The sequence below is a fragment of the Candoia aspera genome, chromosome 1 (genome assembly GCF_035149785.1).
Source record: "Candoia aspera isolate rCanAsp1 chromosome 1, rCanAsp1.hap2, whole genome shotgun sequence".
NCBI lineage: Eukaryota > Metazoa > Chordata > Lepidosauria > Squamata > Boidae > Candoia > Candoia aspera.
In genome coordinates this window covers 100,926,874-100,950,237 of record NC_086153.1, presented here as the reverse complement: position 1 = coordinate 100,950,237, position 23,364 = coordinate 100,926,874, and the positions used below count along the sequence as shown (strand labels likewise).

At 39.1% G+C, this 23,364-nt stretch overlaps 1 protein-coding gene across 2 annotated transcripts in view; it reads left to right on the top strand.

The window, feature by feature from the left end:
• The first annotated feature begins 1,631 nt into the window (after positions 1 to 1,631).
• DCBLD1 (discoidin, CUB and LCCL domain containing 1) overlaps positions 1,632 to 23,364 on the top strand; it is a 38,531-nt gene continuing 16,798 nt past the window's right edge. The window contains exons 1-5 of one of the 2 annotated variants that reach the window (XM_063310911.1): positions 1,632 to 1,901; positions 14,622 to 14,834; positions 20,175 to 20,309; positions 21,116 to 21,167; positions 22,392 to 22,461. In XM_063310911.1, coding sequence (XP_063166981.1) covers positions 1,826 to 1,901; positions 14,622 to 14,834; positions 20,175 to 20,309; positions 21,116 to 21,167; positions 22,392 to 22,461 — 546 coding nt within the window. In that variant the 5' untranslated portion in view covers positions 1,632 to 1,825. Of the gene's footprint in view, positions 1,902 to 14,621; positions 14,835 to 20,174; positions 20,310 to 21,115; positions 21,168 to 22,388; positions 22,462 to 23,364 lie in introns of both variants that reach the window. The other variant, XM_063310903.1, reaches the window with a different exon arrangement.

The window sequence follows — 23,364 nt, the reverse complement described above, 5'->3', positions numbered from 1 at the left end:
TATTTTCATTGTTGGAACGTTTTGCAACATTTTATAGGTTTGTAAATCCTTCCTCTACCTAAAAACTTTACTCCCCTCTAAGTGTCCAGTTTTTGAAATCATGAAATTGCTTATCTTTGTTGTATCTTGTAAAAACTAAAACAGGATCTATTCCCCACAAGAAGCTGTTTGTTCTTTATAATTATTTCTAAAGTCTTACTGTAAAAATTTCAATATTCCAATTTTATCTGGACCCTTGGTCCTTTTATAACTTTCTAACATCAAAATCTTATTTAGCTTTTTGCTGTTTAGTTCAGATTCTTCAAATTCTTAAGCTTATGATTAAAACTTTCATTCAGGATTGAAGGCAGACTCACCCGGCGTTTTCACACTTGTCACCCTGAAGATCTCTAATAGCTTAGAAGTAGTTAATGAGCAATTTCTGAAAGTGATTAGAAAGTGAGGTTTGTGAACTTAGTGTCTGTTAAAAGGCTGTGCCCAGGCTGTGAGCAAGATGGCTCATCCCGTCATCTCCCGGTGCTCAAACCTGCTGAAAACCACTGTCTGGGGTCTTCATGCGGGAAGCAGCCATTGAAGCACATGTGGGAGATCTCTGGTCCTCTCCTTATCCGGAGAGGTTCCAAGGAACTGGTCTACCCACCAGTTCCTTGGTCTTCGCCACAGTCGTTGGCTCCACTTTCTCAGAGCCGTCTTCAGTTCGCCATACCTCCCCTGGAAGAGTGGAGAATGATTTCTACTGAATGCTGCTTATGCTCTTAAGACTGAGGTATGGGGTTCCACCTTATTACCCATTCCATTCTCCAAGTGGCTCCTAAAGAAAATTAGCTGATGGCCATCATACTTTGTGCATGAAACAAGGCATCTACCCTACATCTTTCTAAAACTATGAATACCAAGACTTGTCTGTTGCTTATAATAAGTACCAAGAATCTTCTTTGCGGGTATTTTTTTTTTTTTTGGCCATAAAGGAGGAAAAATTAAGAGAAGAAAGGGGTGTAATTTACATGAAGCCAGGAAGGGTCCCCCGAATGGGGGAGCTGGGCGGTAATAAAAATATGATAAATAAATAAATAATCACTTGCAGACAATTCAGTGTTACATGTTATGTTCAGTAAGTACTCAAAACTCAAGGAAAGGCATTTAGTGCATGCTTGTAATAGCACTGCAATTGATACGAGATGTAGGGTAGATGCCTTGCTTCATCCTGCCTACATCTTTCTAAACACACTGTGCTCTAGGCTTGGTGAGAGAGGAGCCAGGAATAATCGTAGCATTCTTCACTGGGGATAAGGAGCCAGGGAGATTCCAGGGGCCTCTCCCGTGTTTTTCTCCAACCTCCAAAGAAGAGGTTACTATTGAAAGTCTAATGTTTCTCTCCCCTCAAGAGCCTGGTTTTCCTTCCGAAAAAGCAAATTTGTGTCCAAATGCCTTATAACGTCACCTGTAGAGCGACTACAAAGACCGGAGGGCGAACGGGCGGGCAGCGAACGAAAAGCCTACAGACGCTTCTCCCACAAGAACTGGGGCTGGCGGGCGGGCTTGGCCCGAGGCTCCGCCCGTTTCCAAGGTCCAATGAGAGGAGCGGTGCTTCTTGCTTTCTCCTTCCCCGTTTCCTTTGCCCGCCGGAGGGAACCGCTGCTAATCCGGAGTGGTCGTTCGACGCGTGTCTTTGGCGATGTCGCGTCCATAGAAGGAAAACGAGCGGCTGCGGCGCACAAGTCCTTCTCCGGCCAGGCGCGGCGCAGGAACGAGTTTTGAGAAGCGCTGGGAGAAGCGAAGGCGGCCGAGTGAGCGAGACTGGCCTCCGGGTGCAGTTCCAGGGGCTATGGGCTGCCGTCGGGGGTTGGGCGCCCTCCTGTTGCTGCCCGCTTTGTTGTTCAGGAGCTCGGCGGAGACGCTCGGTGAGTCGGGGTCGCCCCGCCGGCTGCTCTGTATGTTCGCGCCGGAAAGTTTAGTGGAGCGAGGAGTGGGGTTGGGGTGCGTGAGAGACGGAAGTGGATGGACGCGCGCACGGAGGCATATTCTTACGTGAGAGCGAACGGGCACTTTACGTGCCAGATTTTCTTCTCTTTCGGGGGAAGCTCTTTTGTCCAGGAGATCGTAAGAGTATTAAAGGTTCCTAGAGCTGTTTGAAATCTTCAGCTTGCTTTTATCTCAGCGCATCTTCAGAAAGGTTGGAATGGAATGGCAGGATAAAACCGCTTTTCGGTTGTTGTTTTTCAGTGAACAGACTTCTCTTAAAAACCTTGAATTAAGGCGCAACCAAAGGCCTTACTTGTAACTGTTGATTGAAATAATCTACAAGTTAGGATTTGTGTTGTTATAATACAGTCTACAACTTTCCATCCTGTAGTTCCCAGGCGCATTTGTTTCTTTTTGCCCATCTTTCACTTCAGCCTTTATAAAAAAAGAAGAAACTGAGTTTTGTCTATTTTGCAGATAGGTAACTTGGCCTGTAAGGTTCCTGATCCAGCTCTTTGACCGTAGGCATTCTGGGGGAAGGGCTTTTTAAAAGCTCTTGGTTTCCTCAGTGTAATAAAGGGGGTTGTTCTTCTGTGCATGTACAGATGACTCCTTCTTTAATGTCAACTTGTTTGCAGGATACCTTGGTGTGTTAGAGATGGGCATGTGTAGAACTCAGAAGTGAGGTAGCCATATTGAGGGCTGTGGGGTTGTCCTGTCTCCTAAATTCCTATCCTTTCCACATGGAGCAGAAAGTTCAGACTGGACGTAACTGCATTCAGTTTTCAGTTTTTGGAAACCTGCACGTTCATGGAATGTATAGAGTTTCCACCAGATTGCAGAAAGAGACTAGCACAGCTACGGTCTCTCTTCCAACCTTCCTGAGCTATGTGGAGAAAGCTGTGAGTGGAATGAATGGAGTTAGCACCCAGGTAATCTATGAATGCCTGTGGGCCATGCTGGGATACAATTGTGGGAGGTCTCACTCCAACTTGTGTACATAAGGCTTGACAAATACTGTGCTGAAATAAAATATTTCACTGGTAATGTTGACGTTGGTTAATTCAAGCACATGTTACCAAAAGGCATTGATCTTGTAGAAGCTGGATCTCGTATCATAAAAAAAATATATATCTGCAAGTCCCAGAAATCACACTTGATCTTTAAATAGCATAGCCTGTGGCATGTGAAATATTTGTGGCTTTGATTCCTATTTTATTTATTTATTTATCAAATTTGTCATCACCCATCTCCTCCCACCAGAGGGACTCTGGGCGGTTTACAACAATAATCAATAAAACAGTTAATATACAATAAAATTACAATATTTAAACATACAGTATCTAAAAATACAGTACATTTACAGGTAAACAATAATTATAGATAAAAACAGAATCCAGATGGCAGATGATAACTCAGTCCTTGTATGCAATGAGCACTCTAGGGTATTAGCCATTCCCAAACATGATGACTCCCCTCCTCGTCCCAAGCCAGGTGGCAGAGCCAGGTCTTCAAATTCCTCCGGAAGGCCAGGAGCAATGGGGCTAACCTCACCTCCAAGGACAAGATGTTCCAGAGGGCGGGAGCTACTGCAGAGAAGTCCCACCTCCTGGACCCCGCCAGACGGAATTCTCTTACCGGCGGGGTCCGCAACATGCCCTCTCTGCATGATCGGGTGGGACGGGTTGACGTAATGGGGAAGAGGTGGTCCCTCAGGTAGCCTGGCTCCATGCCATGTAGGGCTTTAAAGGTGATGACCAACACCTTGAATTGGAAGCAAACTGGTACCCAATGCAGCTCGCGGAGCAAAGATGTTACACGTGCCCCTCTAGGGGCACCAAAAATCGCCCATGCAGCCGCATTCTGGACCAGCTGTAGCTTCCAGATACTCTTCTAGGGTAGCCCCATGTAGGGCGCATTGCAATAATCTATATGGGAAATAACAAGGGCATGAGTGACCGTTCAAAGGGCTTCCCCATCCAGGAAGGGCTGTAACTGGTGCACAACACAAAGTTGCACAAAGGCCCTCCTGGCTACAGCTGCCACCTGCTCTTTGAGCAGTAGCCGTGAGTCCAGGAGGACGCCCAGATTATGCACCGGGTCTGTCTGGGGCAGTGCGATCCCATCCAGAACCAAAGATGACAAAGTCCCGGATATGGAAGAGCCATTAACCCACAGCCACTCCGTCTTACCAGGGTTCAGCTGAAGCCTGTTGTTCCCCATCCAGGCCCCTACAGCCCCCAGGCACCGAGAGAGGGCAGTCACAGCATCACTTACCTTACTCAGGATGGAGATATACAATTGGGTATCATCAGCATATTGATGATACCTCATCCCATGGTGACCGATGATCTCACCCAGCCGTTTCATGTAGATGTTGAAGAGGAGTGGAGAGAGAACCGAACCCTGTGGCACCCCACAAAGGAGGGGCTGAGGGTCAGACCTCTTGCTCCCTATCACCACCAATTGGGATTGGCCCTGGAGGAAGGAGGTGAACCAGTGCAAAACCATGCCACCCACCCCCAGCTCCCTGAGCCGCTCCAAAAAGATACCATGGTTGATGGTATTGAAAGCTGCTGAGAGGATTCCTATACCTTACATTTCAAGTTTTCTCTGCAAAATTAAATCTCAGAGTGATTGGGGACCTGGGCAATGTTTTAAGGAACATGATTTAAGACTAGCAGTTCATCAAGGAATAGGTGGTCATATTTTTCTTATTCGTTATCATTAGCTGCTTGATTTTCAACTTAAACTAGTTTTTCTATAGCATAGTCTCAGAAAGAAATCCCACTGTGTAGTGGATGCATCTTTAATTTGTTTTTCTTTTAAAGGAATAATCCTTCAGTAGTTATCTTTAAGTACTTCAGGTGAACTTTGCTATTTGTACATTGTGGGAATTTCCTTTATCAGAACAATCAGTTGTAACTCGGAGATAGATGATGGGTGGATGCAGGCTACGACATGCAAGTGGCTCACTTAAATGATACTGTGGAAATGTCGTGTTCTGAGTTTTGAAAATACAGGACAGCTCTTATTTCCTATGAAGTTGTGAACTCCCACAAGTCTAGAGGGAGACTGTCTGAATATTCTGTTAATTAAGAAGAATCAAAGTATCCAGTTAATTAAAGAAAAGTATATACAACAGATCTCTCAAAGGATTGCCAAATATTATTTCCTACAGCAGTTTAAAAGGCGAGAGATTTCTTCCTTTGGTTCTCCAGTCCTTCCTAATAACCCAAAACCTTTGTTTTGTCTAATACAGCTAGAAAACATGGCCTTGCAAATAGAACCTTGAGTTATACTATATTAGTTGATTTGAGTGCTTTATACTATTTGACCATGTTAATCCATGACAAGTTTATCCATGTGTCTAGTTACAAGATTATAACTTGTAAAAGAACCATTTTGGGAAAAAAAGGGAGAAAATACAAAATCAATAGTTTGGTCAATATTTTCATTAGAACCTATTAGTATGCTACAAAAAAGGGGGAAAGTTTCCAAGTTCTCAAGGAGGTAGTATACAGAATATGAGATGGGAGAGAAAATTAAATGTGTTTAAGAAAATAGGCTAGCAGTTGTGATAAAGAAGCCTGCAACTTAAACACAGAATTTTGCAAACTGCGTTAGTCACTAAGTATTGCAAGTATCAGATTGCATCTAGTGCAGCAAAGAAGTAATAGACACATGTACAATTTCTTAAAACCCTTGAAGTCAGCTATATCTTAGACCTATCTCTTGCTTTGGGTGAAAGTAAGCATTAATGAAAAAAGTCTTTTGTTTATTATACCTTTTAAAAAGCTGGAAACATATGTTTAAAAGGAGGAAACATATTTGTGCTACCAAGAATGAGTGCTGAGAGTTGCTTCAATCTCAGATTTGCCATGAATTTACTAGGTGACCTTAGGCTGATCAATGCTTGTATGTCAGTTTCTTCAACATCAGCATTACAATGCATAATAATTGCCCATCATATGAGATTGTTGTAAGAATGAGTCAGATAATGTGACGTTATACCTTGTATGACAATAAACAACTGCAAATAAACTGCATTTATCTGATGTGTAGTTTGATTTGGGGTGAAATGGAGGGTAGGCAGATGAGCAAAGATTCTCTGTTATTGTTGGTACATAATTATAGATATTATGTACAACAGTATTCAAAGAGAGTTAACCATGATCCAGTAAAACAGAGCAACATAAAATCATACAATTGTAGAATTGGAAGAGACCATGAGGATCATCTATCCAATTCTCCTCAGTGTGTAGAAAAATCAGTTAAGCCATCTATGAGAGGTGGTGTCCAGCCTCTTCTTAAAAACCTCAAAAGATGGTAGACCTACAGCTGTTCCACAGTTGTACAGGTCTTACTGTTATGCAGTATGATTTGTTTCTAAGCTTTGTTAGTAAGGATTTAATGCACAATGGTTGAATAATATAACACTAGTTTCTCAATTAAGTTTATTTAATAATTATCTGTAATTAAATTATTCCTTCTCAGTTTTTTTTACTATTCTTATGAGGAGTAGAAGGCAAACCAGTGTAGGAACCCAACCAGGGTGAGAATTAACATTTTAACTCTAAGAGATCCTTCCTGAAATTCAAATATATCAGCTGTTTGAAATGAAAGAAAGCTGCTTTGAGTTCTTTTGTCTTTCTATGGCTGGATATTTTTAGAAAGAAGGTAAAAATGGTGTACTGTGTCATACTGTCTTGGTTATCATCACAAAAATAAAATTCGAGAAAAAAATTCTTGTATCAGTGCTTTACTGGGCATATACCTGAAAAGAGATGATATTAAAGCTTGTAACTGAAATAAAGTGATGATTGGGTTCACATATTGCACTAAACCATAATCTGTTTAACCATCACTTATTAAATATGTTTCACTTGGCTGGATTTGTCCAATATGCTAAACTATAAACCATAGTTTACAAATGGTGGTTGTTGCACAAGATACCAAGACAAAATTTGGCATATGGGTCAGAAAAGGTCTTTTTTTTTAATTGTGTTGTATGGAGTCAACAACCTCAGGCTTATTTCAAAGCCCCAGTGTTCATCTGCCTAAGAAAAAAGAGAACACCAGAAAAGCAGAGAATACCGATCTTTACCCACTGTTTCACCCAGTCATATTAGCATGTGATGTGACCATCAAGACACCACTCCTGCAGGAATGCAGCCTTGGATCAAATAGAGGTTGTTACCTCAGGATATCACATTGTTTGGGATGTACAGTCCTGGTCAGCTGAGCCATAGTTTAGTAAGTTAGAAGAAGAAAGTAGGTCTATATGCCCATCCTTCCTCTTTTCTTCTGCATGTTAATCTGGAAAACACAATTCTCTGTTTTATATCCAAAATAGAGAATTGTGGTTTAATATCACTTCACCTAAGATGCTATGAGGGATGCGGTGGCGCTGCGGGTTAAACCGCTGAGCTGCCGATCGGAAGGTCGGCGGTTCGAAACCGCGTGGTGGGGTGAGCTCCCGTTGCTCGTCCCAGCTCCTGCACACCAAGCAGTTCGAAAACATGCAAATGTGAGTAGATTAATTGGTACCGCTTCGGCGGGAAGGTAACGGCGTTCCGTGAGTCATGCCGGCCACATGACCACGGACGGGTCCTTAGGGACAACACCGGCTCCAAGGCTTAGAAACGGAGATGAGCACCGCCCCCTAGAGTCGGACACGACTGGACTTTACGTCAAGGGAAACCTTTACCTTTACCTAAGATGCTATGACACCTATGTGGAACAGAGTGGAATAAATGGTTTGCCTAAAGTTAAACGAAATAGGTTTGAATAGACTTAATCCTATGGTAGCTGTATATAGGATATATACAAGAACGTTTGTGTGAAGGCCTTCTGAAGGCCTGCTTGATTCCCATCACTTGCCTGTGAAACATAGTGAGCACTAACTGTAAGAACAGTAGTTTGATCATTTGTTTGGAAACAAGCAAAAAGTGCTTGCTGGAAATCAGAGGTTCTACTTACTTTGGGCAGTGTCAAGGAGAATCAGATAAAATTCAGGCAAGGAGCTATTATTGCTACTCAGCATTGCTGTGCCTGTGAAAAATAAAAGGAAGAGAGGCTCCAATCTAAGGAACAAAAGAGAAGAGGCATGTCAGAGTTAAGCAAGAAACAATGCCATTCCTTGAGGCCTATTAACAGCTTGAATTGAAGGCTCCACCAATATTTGCTTGAGAATTTTAACCCCTTTTTGCTGAGATACCTTGGAAGCCAAACTGGAGGGAACACCATGCCTCTCAGCTGAAAAACTGGAGATCCGTTCAAGCTGCAGTAAAGTGCACCACTTTTTGTGAAATGCTGAAATTCCTCCTTTCTCTTGTTCCATTAGTTGAGGAACAACACACACATGCCATTTAATTCCTTGAAGAGACTTGTTTTTTGACATTGACAAATGGATGTCACACATGTACAAATCAAAGCATCCAAAAGTCTTGTGGCTTCTTAAAGACTGATCAGTTTATTATAATATAAACTTTAGTGGATCACTGTCCAATTTAAATGATGCTCAAGCTCTTTCAGATGAATGAATGGGATTTGGTACATGAATTACTTTGTTGTATACAAATCATGTGTTCCTTTCTGGATCTCTTCTCAAAGCCAGGAATCAGTAGCAGCTGCTTGAAGGCTTGACTGCTTTGAGGCTGTCCCAAGATCATCTGGATATGGGTGTGCATGGCTAGAAGAAACTTCCACCAGGGCCCAGCACAGGTCTTCTGGACATGTATGTGTCTATCCAGAAGGCCTCAAAGGAGCTCTGCCTGTCTTTTAATCAGCTGCAGCTGCTTTGTGTATTTTAAGGACTGAATCTATGGGGGCCCCTTTACAAATCCTTTACCTTGTCAAAATATTTGCACACTGTAAGCGTTATGTTTCAATGGCATTTATATTGCTCTTGGATGAAATTCCAAAAAACATGGAAGTCTCTTGACTGATGAATAATAAGTAATAATGTTGCTGAATAAGGATGCCTTCAAGATTCTTGGACAGAAAGCTCTTTTACAGCCTCATCAACACTGCATTTGAAACCTAGGGATATTATTTCTTGTTTGCCAGAGGAATCTTGGTGTTTCTTGAATGTAGACCAGCAACGTATGGATCAGAAATCTAGATATATCACTGGTGGCAATACCTGCAAGCTCTCTCCCGCTGTCACCTCTGACCAGAGTAGCAACATTTTTGATCATAGCTTTCAACCTTATTTGGAATTCTGAGAGTGTGCTGTGGGCCCTTTCACTGAATGGCTACTGCGAGTGTGGATAGACAGCTGATGGGTGAGGTTGTTTCCCACCATTCTCTCAGCCTCTCATGATGCTTTCTAGCACCTCAATTTAACTTTGTCTCTTTTCCAGGTTGGTGCACACATAATTAAACAGAACCATCAGACTGTAGTCACCACCATTTTATTTTCCAAGTGTTATAATTTTTTTATTTCCTTACCAGGTTAGTTTCTGAGCCAGGACCAAAGAAACAAGCAGTTGCATGAAATTAAGTTCTTTATTTTTCACCCAAGAGCAAAAGCAATGACAGTAAGCTGTTAGGTGGGCGATCACGCAGGACCCCCTTCTTATAGCAAATTATATACATTCCATTCGACTCCTCCTCTAGAATTCTACTCCTAACTCAGTTATGCATACTCCACCTTAACCTCATTCCATATTAGGAATTTCCTTCCTTCACTCTATCTTAACTTGATTCCATATAAGGGACTTCCTTCCATCCTTGCTAGGGCCCCTTGACCATTATTAAACAATAACTTTCCTCTGGAGAAGCTATCTTTGGAATGTACCCCTTATCTTTCTATGGGCATAGTTATCAAGGTCTGTTAGAAAGGAAGAGTAAGAGAGTCAACAAAACTCTTCAAGGAAATACAACACGGTTTCAGAGCCATAACACAAGTGCAAATGTTTCTAATATATTAATACTAAATATAAAATATATGAATATGAAATATATTTGTATTTAAGTTCTATATATGTAAAATCTTATATCACAAGAATGCCTCTGAAGTGTTTATGAAGACCACCAGCATTGATGGAAAGATGTTGTAAATCTGTCATAAATTAAACCATTGATAGAGCTGTGAAGGATAGGCAAGCTAAGAGACTTGACTTTCTATAAGAAGGGTTCATGCTTGCTGGAATCCAGTTACATTTTGACTTTCCTGTTTAATTGAGGAGATCAGTCTTTGAAAGAATTGGAAGAGTGCTTGGATGCAAGATCAGGCTCCTTACTAGAGATGTGAAAACTCTGAAAATTTTGAAGCAGTAGAAAAATTCTGAAGAAAGATTCTTCATTAAAATGGAAAATATGGGGGGAAATGATATTTTGTATCATTTGTAGATATAAAAGAATATACAGCAGTTCCAGAGAAAGAGGAGAAGGAAGAACATGCATATTTTTGACAGCCTTCCACATCTGTCTTAAAGGTTTTAAGAGGTCAATTAAAAAGCAGTAAAATAAAAACAAACTATTTTCCTTAGAATTCCTTTGAATTCTTGATGCATTATAATAGTTCATCAGATTTATTTTCCTGGTGGTGGTTGTCTGAAAGCCTTTGAGTATTGAAATGTACTCATCCTGGGCCAATACAAGCTTCTTATTTTTTTTCTGTACTATCTTACTTTCTTAACAAACTTAAGTAAATGTTTAGTCATTCTAGGATTGTCAAACCAGAAAGACCTGTGTGAGTTGTCCCAAATAAAATTTCTTTAACCTTCAGATCCATATTGGTCAATGTGTGTGATTTGGAATTAAATACTTAAGTAGAAACCTGTGAGGTGAAGGAATTCCAGATACAAATTCCCTTTGTAGCTAACACCTGATATTCTTGAGTCACTTCTGCTCTTAATAAGACGTGCTGGGATATATTGTTGTTTATTCATTCAGTCACTTCCGACTCTTCGTGACTTCATGGACCAGCTCACGCCAGAGCTTCCTGTCGGTTGTCAACACCCCCAGCTCCCCCAGGGACGAGTCCGTCACCTCTAGAATATCATCTATCCATCTTGCCCTTGGTCGGCCCCTCTTCCTTTTGCCCTCCACTCTTCCTAGCATCAGCATCTTCTCCAGGGTGTCCTGTCTTCTCATTATGTGGCCAAAGTATTTCAGTTTTGCCTTTAATATCATTCCCTCAAGTGAGCAGTCTGGCTTTATTTCCTGGAGGATGGACTGGTTTGATCTTCTTGCAGTCCAAGGCACTCTCAGAATTTTCCTCCAACACCACAGTTCAAAAGCATTGATCTTCCTTCTCTCAGCCTTCCTTATGGCCCAGCTCTCGCAGCCATATGTTACTAAGGGGAACACCATTGCTTTAACTATGCGGACCTTTGTTGTCAGTGTGATGTCTCTGCTCTTAACTATTTTATCGAGATTTGTCATTGCTCTTCTCCCAAGGATTAAGCGTCTTCTGATTTCCTGACTGCAGTCAGCATCTGCAGTAATCTTTGCACCTAGAAATACAAAGTCTTTCACTGCTTCTACATTTTCTCCCTCTATTTGCCAGTTATCAATCAAGCTGGTTGCCATAATCTTGGTTTTTTTCAGGTTTAGCTGCAAGCCAGCTTTTGCACTTTCTTCTTTCACCTTCGTCATAAGGCTCCTCAGTTCCTCTTCGCTTTCAGCCATCAAAGTGGTATCATCTGCATATCTGAGATTGTTAATGTTTCTTCCAGCGATTTTAACTCCAGCCTTGGATTCCTCAAGCCCAGCATGTCGCATGATGTATTCTGCGTACAAGTTGAATAGGTATGGTGAGAGTATATAGCCCTGCCGTACTCCTTTCCCAATCATAAACCAGTCCGTTATTCCATGGTCTGTTCTTACTGTTGCTACTTGGTCGTTATACAGATTCTTCAGGAGGCATACGAGATGACTTGGTATCCCCATACCGCTAAGAACTTGCCACAATTTGTTATGGTCCACACAGTCAAAGGCTTTAGAATAGTCAATAAAACAGAAATAGATGTTTTTCTGAAACTCCCTGGCTTTTTCCATTATCCAGCGGATATTGGCAATTTGGTCCCTAGTTCCTCTGCCTTTTCTAAACCCAGCTTGTACATCTGGCAATTCTTGCTCCATGAACTGCTGAAGTCTACCTTGCAGGATCTTGAGCATTACCTTACTGGCATGTGAAATGAGTGCCACTGTTCGATAGTTTGAACATTCTTTAGTGTTTCCCTTTTTTGGTATGGGGATATAAGTTGATTTTTTCCAATCTGATGGCCATTCTTGTGTTTTCCAAATTTGCTGGCATATAGCATGCATTACCTTGACAGCATCATCTTGCAAGATGGGATATATTAAGCCACTTTTTTTTCCAAATGAAATAATCACACTTTTGAATGGCACAGATTAAGTTCTACTTGTGATGTGTTTTCCTTAAGGATTTATGTTTAGATCAGGGATGAAAATACTTAAAGTTCTGAAGATACAGCTGAACTACAATTTCCATCAGCCCCAGCCAGCATAGTCGCTGATGAAGAATGCTAGAAGTTAAAATACCAGCAACTAGAGGGCACCGCTGTTCTATCTGTGGTGTCATACATAAACTCATTTTACCTGGGTTAGTGGGATCCAGTTTAATAAAAAGATATACTGACATCCTTCAGTATTACTCCCAGATAAAATTTCCCACACATAGCAAAGAGAGATGCTGACATTTTCTGGTAAACGTATATAATTGAACTTAATAAAAACTGAGCAACAAACAATTTCTTTAGTGGATTATATACATTTGGACTGGTATTAAGATGAGGAATGCATGAGTCATTGACAGGTTCTTATTACTTCTTCCTGCTTAAAAACAAATATAGAAAACCTCTGTATATAAGACAGGCAAACATTGTGCCTTCCTGCGGAACATCCTGTGTTTCGCCCTTTTATGGTACATAGCCTTCCGTTTTGGATTGTTGGGAATGGTTTGATAAGGAAAAAAGAATCTGCAGAACTCTCCTGCAATGGAATTTACTTCAAATATTCATGGATAAATTATCTTGGCTCCTGTAGTTTCAAGAAAAGTGTAATTCCTAGAAATGCAAGGGTATTTGCTGCAAGTTTGATTTAGCAATTGTATGTGTAAAGGGAAGGGGGAGTTCAGTAAAATAACTACCCTGTACCCAATATTTTTTTTACTTTTTTTGGCTTCTTTATAGAATTGCTTTTTCAGAAGAACTATGCAAACATGTCAAAGGACCGTGTAGTTGCTATCATCCCATTTTGGAATACAAAAAGGACCATCTGTTAATTTTAAAAAATCCTTTAGATAAATATAGGTTGTGCAAGTGTGGCTCCCTACTTAGGTTATCTGCTGCTGTTAGGATAATTTCTTTTAAAACATTTTTTCTAGGCTAAAATCAAAATATAAGTACTGCATAGTTCCAGAGCCAGATCATGATTTTCTGTAAATCCACCAAATTATTGCAGTATTTCATAAAGTGCCTAAGTGTAAAATTCTTAGATAACCCATTTGGTAAGATTTGTATGTAACTTCTCTGTGGGAAAGTATTCAATATCCTCTGCTTTTATTGACAACACTAGGCAAAGGTATCTCTCCAATCTCTTTCCAAAGAATTAAACTCCCCTAACCTTATCTGATCAATGTCATTTCAGATTGATAACTCTCTGGATATACAACTAGGGGGATGTGGCTTTTCACCATCCCTCAATGCTTCTGTGGGGTATCTAAAGCCAAAAAAGATATAAAATAGTGTATTTGGAATAGTGATAAACAGAACAGTTTTAGCAGAACAGCCTGAAGCCATGCCAACAAGAAATTTATTAAAATTTCTTCCTTGGATTCTTAACTTTTCAATGACTTCCTCACAGGACAGTTCCATGCATTGTTAGTAGTCTAACTATACTTACTTAATAGTCTGCCCAATTCAAAACATTATAGGTTGGTAATAACTAGTTAAAATAGTAAACACTAAATGTAACTTTACTTTCTGCAATTATGCAGCATATACTTACTCTTCTTTTATAAGGATTCTCATCATCTGCTAATAATATTTTAAATAACTACCTAGGTGAATCAGGTACATTTTATGTCACTTACTTTTATCAGATTCAGATCCAGATGTTATTTATTAGTGGTGAAATTTGTTTCTCAGACCATAGTTAGCAAGAAACAAATGGTATTTCAGGTGATATAAAAGTAGATCCCTAAGTCCAATTCTGCCACTGTATTTTAAATTTTACAATTTCTTTTATGCATGTTCTGTTTGTAATATATTTCATATGGTTTTCAATATTTTCTTTGTATTTTTACAGAGAAATATGGAATAGGGAATTATTTATTATTCAAATTTAATTACCGCCCATCTCCCCCGAAAGAGGGACTCTGGGCGGTTTACAATAATAAATGTTTTATACTTATTATTTTGTAATAATAGTTGTTGCCGGTTAGTTATGATGTCCATCGCATATCATCAAGATTACTAAATTTAGTAAAAACTCCCATCTGTTCATAAGAGATACTGTAATTGAGAATCTGCTTTAAAAATAGATATTCAAATCTATGAGAGTAGTAAGTGGGCAGTGATATTTTAACAGAGTTTGAATGTGAAGTGGAGGAGGTATATACCTATTGATGTAGGCTTCTTAAATCATTCATTTTGTTTTTCATTTCTTCTTTCTTCGAATAGGTGATGGATGTGGGTCTGTAGTCATCTACCAAGGCAGTGGAACTCTGGCATCCAAAAACTATCCTGGCACTTATCCCAATAACACTGTCTGTGAAAAGAAAATTCAGGTACCGCATGGAAAGCAGCTGATCTTAAAAATTGGAGACTTGGATATAGAATCCCAGAAATGTGACTCTAACTATCTTGTCATCTACAGTTCTACAACAGTGCACGGTATGTAAAGAGGTGATGATACAACTGATTTCTTAGAAGACTTAAGGCATTTCCACAGTACTGTTGTCACTCCCCAAATCCTCAGAATCATTTTCACAAAGACCCGTACTCATCCTCACAGCAGCTGCCAAGTTCTTCAGAAGAGCTGTCCAAAGCTCTCACAAACCGACCAATAAGAGTATAAAATCAGCACCCTACCTTAATCTATTCTTATCCTTATCTGCCCTGTGTTTGTTCAGCAGTTTTTTTTTAAGCACCACTCATCGAGAGGGGAGCTACAGAAGTGCAAGGACACCGTGATAGTCTGGTGGTTTATCAGCTACAGGGATGAGGATGAGCCAAAGACCCAGTAAGCAGGGTGAGACGAGAGTCCTCACCAGTGCCTAGTGAGTCACTTCTTCCTTTTTTTAAAGCAGCTGAAACACACAACTGAATATTCCTTTTGTTTTAGACTTACATGGCATCTAAAAGCAATAGCTTTCAACTTAGAGACTATTTAGGTGATGCAAGAAATGATGATTAAAGTGTTTAGAGGAAAAGGTGTGTACATGGATACAAAAAATAGTGCCCAAGTCATCACAGTGACCCAACCAGCCCCCCTAAGCCTAACCCTGTAATGAAAGTGGAAGACACGTTTTCGAAGTCCAGCTAGAGCAGATGTGCACCGTGTATATACTTGTAGAAATGATGTGTCATCCAGTAAAATGGAACTGGTGACTAGACTAGTCTGAAAGTGATCAGTAAAGTGTTATGATCAGGGCAACTTGGTAGTAGGCCATTACTCTGACATGGTTAAATAGTCCTCATTTTACCATGGCCTTAAAGCATAGTCCTTTCCCAAGTTCTCTTGTTTTTCTTTACATGAACTACCACACAGTGATTAGTATTGTTGGCAGATGCTGGGAAAGCCTTTAGCCCAGGAGAGGTCAAAAAAGTCACACACCAAGCATTTCTATAAAAATAATTTATTTACAGAAAGCAAAAACAAAAACAAAACATTTAAAGGACTTAGCTCCCTTTGGAGCAAGCCTTGCTGAGCTACATTTCCAGCAGAGAGAAAAAGAGGAAGTAAGAACAAGTCCGGGCAGGATTCCTCCCCCAGGCTAATTTGCATGAAGCACGTGAGAGGAGACAATCTAATACAACCCCTTCACCTGGCCAAAATGATTAGGCACATATAGCAGTCTTAATCTGTTAGTAGGAAAACCTCAACAAGTATGACAAAACAATACAAGAGCTTTCAGTTTTATTCCAATCTGTCAGTTATGAGAACTTGTGAATAGTCAGTCCTAAACACACTTACTAGAGAGCAGTTACCGTAGAAAGTGGTATTATTTTTGAGTAAACATGGTCAGATTTGTGTTATTAAATGTTACGAAGTGTAAAAGCTAGGACTGAGACTACCTTCTGAAACCGGTGTTTTTATTTTGAATTAGTGCTTGATGGCTAAAGAAGGGTTGCGAGAGTATACGATTGTGGAGAATTAAATAGGCAAAATGCATGCTTACTTGATTTACATAATGTAGAATATTGAAAAGATTGCAGAAGATTAGAATTTTCAGATTATATTTATATCATTTCTGCCTGACTGAGATGATGGGGGGTGCACTATAGAATTTGTCAAGGAGTTCTGTTCAGATAGCTGTTTTTATGCAAAGTCTTGGATTCTGTGTGCTGCTCAGATCTAAATAATAATATATTTTAACACCATTGGTTTTCACCTTATTAAAAGAGGCATACGTAGTTGCTCTTCTGCTAGGATAGTTTAAAAAAATCTACAGTCTTTGTAACATTACAAAATAAATGTTTCTCCCCTAACAAATATGGAAAGCCTATTTTCTTGCTGATATCTGACGCTAATGTTGCAGACCATTAGGCACTTAAAATGAGGAACGTGGATAATATGATACTTACTTAGGCACTGTAATAGTCAGTACAAAAAAAGAATTAGGGCAATTATATCATTATTGCAATGCATAGAAACATTCAAATAAATTAAGTTGTTGCTGAACTGTATAACTTCTTAGGAGCATGAAAATCATCTGCTGGGCCATTTAATACAGTACTGTTTCCTCTGGCCGTGGTTCTCCAAGATCGTGAACAAAAGCTTTCTTCAAGGCTTGCTATATGAGATTCATTTAAATGGAAAGATAAGTTTAATTCTGGGACTTATGCAAGTAACACGTGTGCTTTAATGCTGCATTTTAGTTGTCACTCTTCAAAAGGTCCTTTGGCTGGAGTTTGGATTCTCTGAGCTAGAGACAGTAACACTTTTCAGCTTTCCTGGAATTAGACCTGTATTATTTATAGGCTTCACACTAAATTATTGAAAATTGTTTCTTTACCGTGTATTTCTTTTTTATGGAATCGTGAAAAGTGGTTCTAAATCTGAGACTTTTGGTTGACTTATTTCACTAGTGCAGGTATGTCTAGTTTTTTTGTGCAGAATTTCTTTTAAAGTATCTGGAATACAGCTTGGTATGTTACTTTCAAAGAGTCATAGCTTCAGACCAGTCAACCTTAGAATGAGTCAACAGTTCTAATTATACTTCAGGGCAAGACAGGTCATCGGGAAACTAGAAGTGTACCTGTGGGAAATATCTTGAGGCAAATTTAGTCTGAAAAAGGAAGGGGGAAAATGTTTATTTCTCTTCAAAACATAAAACAGCAATTTCTTTCCATTCCATTTTTTTTAGAACATTAAAAGTGTTGACTTCCAGCTCATGTTGGGAATTTATTTTTATTCATTAAACAAATTTATGTAGCTGACCATCTACCAAACTCTTGTACGTACATATGTATGTATATACATACATTGATTGAGAAATGATAAATCTAACCCTAGATAAATAGAATTGTGAAGGACAGTCAAGCTGGGATATTTCACTATCTCCAATATGATGTTACAGTTTTCATGAAGAATCAAGGCTGCATCTGGAAGCTTCCTTGGCTCTACTGTTTAATGCTCCAGAGTCTTATGACCAGTATTGATTTGTTTTGCTTCTCTTGATGAATCAATGGCAGTCCTTCCCACCCTCAGTTGTTACACTTTTAGACTGTGATGGTTATTTTTATTGTAGTAATGCCACCTAGAACTATTAATACTGAAAGGCTGGTAGAAATGGTTTGTAATAATATAAAACACCTTGGGCTACAGTGAAACATGCTGTGCTCATGCTTTACCACGTACCTCTTAACTCTTAAAGCAAGTAAGAACTTTTAAAAGTGCGTGCTACAATTTTTGGTGGATTGTAATTCAGGCATTCTACTAACAGACTTCCTCCAATCTATATTTTATTAAAAATAACTCTCAATAAAGCATAATTACATATTGTAATAGCTCTTTAGCTTTAAGTAATGTTCAAGGTCTTAGTAATTTAACAGGAGACAGGAGACAGTAATTCCTAGGTGTGTGCAAAATGTAATTCAAACCATTTTGACTTTGAAACATCCTGTTTTGAGTTTGCAACTCTCTGAACTTGGTTGTTTCAATCATTTTCCAAGGGTTTTACACTCAGAGTGGGCCATTGTGGATTCTAAACCTTTAATCTTTGAATACTTTCTTTGTTGTTAAGATATCAGATCTTACAGTAAAGATAACTTTCTCTTCCAAGTACTTTATACAACTTTGAATGGGTTGTTCAGCTGATAGGTCTGGTCAACTTCCATGCAAAAATGAGGTCATATCTATGTTTTGGAAACATTTTGTTGTTAGTATTATCTCCTAGTCTATCAATTTGATTCACAATCTTTACTCCTACAGAATTCTCTGTAGGTGAAACTTAAAAGAATCCTAAATTACCTGCTTTTGGGGACATTGTAATTTTCTTTAATGTTTATACATTATATAATATTTAATACGACAGAAGAGAAAAAAATTAAATCCTTTTTTGGATCTAGAATAATACTGTTCTACATCCCTCACATAACCTTAATTATCTTTTACAATATTATAGATTGCTATTCCTCCTCCTCCATTATTTTCTGCTATCAATAAACATCCTATCTTTTTTCCCTTAATTTTTTTCATTTAATTTTTTACAATTTATTCTTATTTATATCTCCAAATGGTTAACGATTTTCAGTTGAGTATTTCCAGTTGTTTTCACCTTGCTTTGTAACAAACATTTTATAGTTTTTTAAGGAAAGTAATACTGCATTAATTATTAAAATATATAGTTAAATAAAATGGTGAACTAAGCCAGCAAAAGCATTTCCAAATTTTCCAAAGATATAAATATATAAAATATTTTATATTTTATATTATATAAAATATTATTATATAGATATAATAAGTAACAGCTTAAAATGTTTTAATTAATGAAATTGGTTCAATTAGAATGATCTATAGTTTGGATCTAAAAGTGCTTAGTGTATTTAACCTTCCATGTAAAAAAGTAAGATTGTTAGTAAACTTTTAATAAACGATTTCCAGTTTGGTCTAGTGGTTAAAGCAACAGGCTAGAAACCAGGAATCTGTGAGTTCCAGTCCCCACGAAAGCCAGCTGGGGCACCTTGGGCCAGTCACTCTCTCTCAGCCCAACTCACCTCACAGGGTTGCTGTTGTGGGGAAAATAGGAGGAGGAAGGAGTATTAGATATGTTCGCCGCCTTGAGTTATTTATAAAAATAATAAAGGTGGGATAAAAATTAAATAAAGAAAATACAGGAAGAAAATAACAAGAAAGATTACTGTTCTAGTTTTTAAAAGAAATAATTAAATATTAATATATAGTTTGTAAATAGTTAATAGCGCTGTTTGTTTATTTATTTATTTATTTAAAAGATTTGTCTGGCTATCTTAAAACACGCCTTTGGACAGCTCACTGGAGTTGTAAAACTACAAACCATAAAATCATAAAAACAAAACTAACCAAGAACTAAAAAAAATGCACTGTACGTGATAAATACACTGTATTTGTTTTATATACTGTATTATAAGAAATACAGCTTTGGTTTTTTTCTCTCTCCTCCATTATGTAAAACTGCTAAAACTGTGTTTTGGTTGAATCTGATGATGCTGTCCTGCTGAGAGACCATAGTCAACCAGCTCTGGTTGTTGGATGGTGTTATTTACTGCTCTTTTAAGAAAGCTATACTTTCAAAGCTACTGAACTCTAGTTGTGTACTTGAAGCTAAAATAAACTGAAATGGTAATATCAGTGTTTCATTTTTATTGAATGCAAAGTGGCAAGAATTTAGCTATTCAACTAACTTCAAAGATTAGCAACCAAATATTCACATAGTAAACTAAGTCGAATGGATAAAGAATATACTTCTATTCTTTGGTGTGTCTCCATTGTATCTTCAAGTTTTCCAATTTTACTTGTTCTGTTTTTAGGACCTTATTGTGGCAATGTGCCCATCCCAAAAGAGATCATCTTAGATTCTCGTGAAGTAACCATTCACTTTGAGAGCAGGTCCCACGTGTCCGGCAGGGGCTTTCTCCTGTCCTTCACCAGCAGTGACCATCCAGGTAAAGCGGGATATCTCAAACCAGTGTAGGCAGGGATTGAGGTTAGCTGTGAAGGAAACAGTGACTAGCAAACCAACCAGCCTCAGTTCCCATTCCTTAGTTTTGGAGAAGCAAGGACGAGCTGAATGCCAGTGACCGAAAGAATCCTCCTCCAATCTCAGCCTCTTATTTGGCTGCCAGCTTGTCGTCTTTGTTATGGAAGTGGGAAGGTGGCCAGGTTAAGCGAGAGTGCCTTCCTCTTGCTGGGATGCCAAGCATTCTGGACAGAAGGGAGAAGCAAACAGAGAGAAAACTGCCTTTCATCTTACTATTCCAGTACTAAATGGTTGCAGTCAGAAATTGATATTGGAAAAATCTGTGTGCCAGCATGAAAGAACTTGAACTATACTCTTTCCAATTTGTACATAAAAATCTGCCTTTTTTCCCTCTAGACTTATGACAGAGCATACAATTCTGACTGACTTCGTCATAATGTGGATCAGAAAATTCTTACTAGTTTCACACGTAAATTATGTAAATTCTGACATTAGGGTTTAATAGATGACTCTTCCCCCAAATGGTTTGTTAAATTGAAGTTTCATTGTAATTATTTTTGGGAAAAAAGTGGATCCAAGTGAAGAAATCTAGGATTAGGATAGGGAAGATAAAAAAGGTCATGAAGGGAAAAACAAACATTGTAGGACCTCTGTGGCTATTAATTCTTTAAAAGGCATTTTAGTTTTAATTGACTAATGAAGTCTGTATGTATGTAAGTTCACAAGCACACTGTATCTTCCAGCTTGAGAAGTCACTTTTTCTTTTAACAGATCTAATCACATGTCTGGAGAAAGCAAGCCACTATGCAGAACTGGAGTATAGGTAAGTATAGGCTTAAGGCGTAGACTCTCTGGCTTTCAAGTTGCATCTTGCACCTAACATATTTATTGCTGTAACCAGATAACAGGCATGACCATATGCCTGGAACCCTATTGCCAACCACAGGAATGTGTTTTTCAGCAGATACTTGGAGGCATCCGAACCTGCCTGTGTGATTATCTACTTGATGTTTGTCTGAGTGAGGCAGTAAAGTGTTCTTTTGGGAGACTTTACATTCCAAAAATAATGAAGGAATGCTGCAGCAGAACGCTGCACTGCCTAATATATAGTATAGTGACTTGTAATGCCAAAATAAGTCAGGACTGTGCTTTTGGTATTGAGGATGTCTGGCTCCTAACTACAGAAAGAAGTATCTCGTGCACCAGTTTTAAAAATAAAGGCACATAAACAAGAAATTGCTTCAGAAACCTGTGAGGATGGGCATCTTTTTTAGCTGGTGCTGGCTAATGAGTCAAGGGATATGCATGTGACCACACTACCATTCAGAGCATGCATGCTTCATTCACACACCCACCAGAATTGCTAGTAGAAATGAAAGAGAAGTGTGGGCCACAAATGAGGCTCTCAAGAGCTATCTAGCTGGTTACTGTCCTCTTTGCCTTGCCTTTCTCAAATTCATTGCTGCAAGCCCCACAAATGGTAGCAGCTCTGATAGCTGCTGCTAGTGGACTCCATGATGAAGCAGCAGCAGCATCTTAGAGGGCTGTTCACATCTGTAAAGCTACAGAAACAGTTTAACATACTGTAGTTCTCAGAGCAGCTGCAAATGCTATCAAGGTCTAACCAGCCAAGTTTTAAAAGCTGGGAGGGCAGGTAGGAGAGAACTGTGGCAATATGTAGTGGACTATAAAATAGGCCTTGGTACATGGCATCCAGCTCAAGTATGACAGCAAGACACAAAGAAAATACATTCCAGTTGCTGCTGTTGTGGATGTTTACGCTATTCCATAGAGTAAGGTTTCTCAACCTTGGCCGCTTTAAGATGCTGCCTGGGGAATTCCGGGAGTTGAAGTCCACACATCTTAAAGCGGCCAAGGTTGAGAAACTACCATAGTGTGTGTGAATCAGCTGGAATTTTGAGGGGGAGGGTCTTGATCTTAGCATTATTTGTGTTTATACCTGTATTTATGAGTGTGTGTGTGTGTGCTGCATTTCATTACTAATCTCTACTTCAAATAATGAGCCCTCTTTTTTCCCTGGCAGCAGATACTGTCCACCTGGTTGCAGGGATATAGTAGGAGATATTTCTGGGAATATCATAGAAGGCTACAGAGACGTAAGTATCCCCATGTAAGAGCAGATTGAGAAGAAAAAGAAAAGTGGCAGCACCATTTTCTAAATGTTTTTGGCTAATCAACAAAACATTTCACCTAAGTCAAAGGCCAGTAGAATAAATTATTATGCATCATGGAGCATATTCTGTTTTACTGAAGATCTGGAAATAGTGATATGAACAGGTGCAGATAATCTTATAGAAGTCAGGCTTTAAAATGAGAGGCACATAAAGCATGCTTTTTTTGTTTAATTAATATATAGTTCAGACTAGATGATTGGTAGCATGCATGCCCTGACTGATACAGCTGTTTTCCTATTAAACTAAAAAGTCCTTCTGTTATTATTCGTAAACTGTTTTGCAAGTTTGGTACGTTACTATATTTTGTAGGAATCCTATTATGAATGAAAATCTGAGAAACTGATGTTAACCACTAAGTAGGGCTGTGTGAATCATAAAATAGTTTATGCTCAGTGCAGGAATCCACTAAGTATCTCCAGCAGGTGGTCACCAAGCCTTTATAGCTCTGCATGACACTGCTTCCTCTTGTTCAGCTGGTGGTCTAGTAGAAACCCTAGATCCTTTTAGAATCCTTATTGCCCAGCCAATAAGCCAGGTCTCCCAAGTCCTGCATCAGGGCATTTGATTTTTCCTATCCAGATGCAGAAGTAATTACACTTAAACATCACTCCGCTGGATTTAAGTTAATGTTCAGGTCTGTTGAGGTCAATTTGAATTTTGATTTTGCCATCAAAGGTATAATCTGCAAGTCTGATAAGCATTCTTTCCATGACTTCCTCCAGGTCATTTTGCAGAGCTGTCTCAGTTTTGGTCAGTGGAGCAAAGCAGCACTGCAAATCTAAAAACGGGGGTTCTGCCCCACTGCCTCCATTTGAGGCTTTGAGG